At 44.9% G+C, this 3,692-nt stretch overlaps 1 protein-coding gene across 1 annotated transcript; it reads left to right on the top strand.

Annotated features, from left to right (window-relative positions):
• Nucleotides 1–311: 311 nt before the first annotated feature.
• On the top strand, nt 312–3,654 carry LOC309474383 (craniofacial development protein 2-like; the record flags this gene model as incomplete). The annotated part of the gene is made up of 2 exons (XM_082136939.1): nt 312–510; nt 585–3,654. 2 exons carry the CDS (start codon nt 312–314, stop codon nt 1,289–1,291), a joined length of 906 nt encoding a protein of 301 aa, XP_081993065.1. The 3' UTR covers nt 1,292–3,654.
• Nucleotides 3,655–3,692: the final 38 nt, after the last annotated feature.

Genomic DNA, 3,692 nt, shown 5'->3' with positions numbered 1-3,692 from the left:
CTTAACTTCTCTGTCTCTATTAATACATTTTTTTTTCTTAATTATTTTGTCACCAGGCATGTTCACAATCTCATTTATTTATTTATATATATATATATATATATATTCCTAACGCAGTTCATTGGCCCCACTGGGTTTTGTTAGGAGAGTTGCTAGGATACGAGCGGACGTTGCTAGGATGACGTCACTTGCAATCGACACCTGCTCTCCGCTGCCTGTGACGTCACTTGCAATCGACGCATAGTGTGGCACGTGTCAGATTGAGAATAGCTCCCAATGTCGATGCTCTGGAACCCTTCAAAATATCGATCATGGCATTATCTGAACTACGGCTCACTGGATCTGGAACAATGACTGTTCAACTGCCAGGGATCGATGGAACGATGACGCTGTATTCCGGCAGTGACAAACAAGAAGCAGGCGTCGGGTTTATGGTTGACACTCGAGCTGCCAACAGTATCACCACATTCCAGCCTATATCGGACCGTCTTGCAGTCCTCACCGTGCAAGGTACCATCAAGACTCATTGTTGCCATCTATGCGGCAGCCTATATCGGACCGTCTTGCAGTCCTCACCGTGCAAGGTACCATCAAGACTCATATTGTTGCCATCTATGCGGCAACCGAAACCAATCCTGATCCAGCAAACAACTTCCATAACGCACTCCAACACACCTTGGATTTCATACCACAGACAAACTTGATCATCCTGGCAAGCGACTTCAACGCTAATGTTGGCACGGACAGAACTGGATGGGAAACAACGATGGGAAAATTTGGCCATGGAGAGATCAATGACAACGGATTGCAGCTTTTGTCCTTTGCCACCACCAACAACTTGCTCGTTGGTAATAGCTGCTTCCAGCATCCGCGCAAGCATCAACTTATCTGGCGAAATCCATCTGGCAAAGACTCTGCCATATTGGACTACATTCTGATCAACAATAGGTTCTGGTTAACGCTGAGGGGTGTTCGGGCCATGAGGGGCCCCGACTGTGGTTCTGACACACCACCTGATCCGAGCCAAGATCCAACTCAAACTCCAGCTTGCCCAAGCGTACTTCGACCCAACAAGCCAGGCTGGATTGGAGAAAACTGGCTGACCCTCCGCACGGACAGGAATTCCAAATCGCCTTATCCAACCGGTTTGCAACACTGGGCACACCAGAAAAGGTGGACGAAGATGAAAAAAGGATCTCAAGTACGATCATGGAACGTGCCAAACCCCTGTGCTCACCCATCCGCCACTGAACACAGCCATGGATATCTGACAAATGCCTTGATCTTGTAGCCAGACGAAAACAGACAAAGCTGGTCAACTACGAACGATACCGCCAGCTCAATCGGGAAGTCCGCTTGAAGATAAAGGCCGAGCGAGAGGAGCATTGGAACAAAGTGGCAGCAGATCTCGAAGAAGCAGCATCCAAGCACGAATATCACGTTCTCTATCGCACTCTAAGACGGCTGAGTGGAAAGACCATAACAACCAACGACAATGTCAAGAAAGCAGATGGAACGTTTGTGAAGTCACTCAAAAATGGCAAGTCAGCAGGAGTGGATCAGGTCACAGCCGAAGCGATCAAAGCCGGTGGCGATATCCTACTCAATTGCCTGCATCTCCTCATCCAAACAATATGGCACACGGTACAAATACCACATTCCTGGAGGAAAGCTGCCATCATACCCATCCATAAGAAAGGCGACAACCAGGAATGCAAAAACTACCGTGGTATAAGCCTCCTATCCATCATCAGGAAGGTTTTCATGAAGATCATCCAATCGAGGCTACAAAAGCACCGTGAAAAAAAACAGCTGAGAAGAACAGGCGGGTTTTCGCCCTGGACGTGGATGCTGCGACCAAATTATTACCATCCGTCAGCTTATGGAAGAACGGCCCAGATGTGGGCAATGCACTGTCATCATATTCATCGACTTCAAATCCCCATTTGATTGTGTGCACTGGCCCGTCCTATGAAAAGCATTGGAGACCGAACACATCCCACAAAAAGTCATCGCACTCCTAAAAGAGGCCTACAAAGATTCCAACAGCCAGGTGTGAATCCGAAACGAGCTCTCAGATGAGTTTTCCATCCAAACAGGAGTCCGCCAGGGAGATGTGGCCTCTCCACTACTTTTCAACATTGTGGTGGATAGCATTATGAGGAAAGTCTTTGAGGGCAAAGGGGCATTCAATTTGATGAAGATCACTTCTTAACAGACCTCATGTTTGCTGATGATAGCTCAGCCCTCGCGAACAAGGATGCTGAGGCCACGGATATCCTCTACGACATCGCTCAGTTGTATGGCCTTCAGATCAACGCCGAAAAGACCAAAGTACTCACAACGGATGGTTCCCAAGCAATCATCCACCTTGCCGGGGTCCAGAACAAGTGCAACAATTCAAATACCTTGGTTCGCTGGTTCAGGAGAAGAAATCTTCTATGGAGACCTACGCCAGAATTGGGCAGGGAGCGGCTGCGTTCGCTTCCCTCAAATGGTGTCTGTGGAAGAGAAACAACATCTCCACAACGATCAAGATCCACCTCTTTCGAACACTGATCCTACCAATTCTTCTCTATGGATCTGAAACATGGACGTTGGAGATGGATTTGACCAAACTTAAAGTTTTCCAAATCCAATGCCTACGCCAGATCCTGGGAATTTCGATTCGCGACCACATCACCAACGACGCAATCCGAGCCAGATGCCAACAACAACCAGCCATCGAAGAGCAGATACAACAACGACGGCTGAGATGGTTTGGACACGTGCAGAATGGATGCAAATCGAATACCAGACCAACTCCTCTGGAGGAAACAACCAACCCAGTGGAGAATCCAGCGCACTGCACCCAAGAAAACATGTATCAAGCAAATCAAAGAAGTTCTGAAGAACCAGCGGCTTGACCCACAGCAGGCAAGAGTAGTCGCCACAGACCGAAAAGCATGGAGACAAGTGATCGAACAAGTTTGAAATCGTGCGGCACCCACAGCAGCATACTGGTTGTGAGGTCGTTCTCCCCCAGATGACAGCTAAGGATCAAAGAGGAATGCAATACCCTCTGGTATAAAAATGTTAATGAAGGGTTCCTTATCATACTCAAATTACGACAGTCCTTCCGTTGCTATATGTTGGTGATATTGAATTGTTAGTGCAAACTAGTTTATTTTCAAATTTTGACTGACAAATTTGGAAAAAAAATCTAATTTCATCCAATCTTGCAACATGGATGTCAAATATTAAGAAATAAATTAGACCATACATTTGATAAAGATACTGTGAAATAATTTAGAACAGCTTATTTAAGATTTCCTCTTCCCCCCCAAAGAAAAATACACACTTTAAGATTCTAAATGCCATATATCCTTCCAATAAATTTCTGAATTAAAAATTGTATTTTGAAAATGTGCCTTGTCATCTCTGTAAATGTCTCTCTGAAGATACAGAACTTTTTTCATTTTTTTTCATGTAACTTCTATAAATCCCTTTGGAGAACATTGCAGAACTGGCTGATAGAAAAAGATGTGGTGGATGACGGTTTCACCTTCACCTCACAAAATATAATGGGATAACCAATGATGATTGTAGGTTATTTGATTTGATTAATAACATTATATTATTGCCAAAATACTTTATACATAAATGTAGATTTTTTTTAAATCCCCTCCTTTGTTTATTATATTCAGAAACAA

The sequence above is a fragment of the Leuciscus leuciscus genome (assembly GCF_965113295.1).
Source record: "Leuciscus leuciscus genome assembly, chromosome: 1".
Lineage (NCBI taxonomy): Eukaryota > Metazoa > Chordata > Actinopteri > Cypriniformes > Leuciscidae > Leuciscus > Leuciscus leuciscus.
This window is presented reverse-complemented; position numbering and strand designations above follow the sequence as displayed.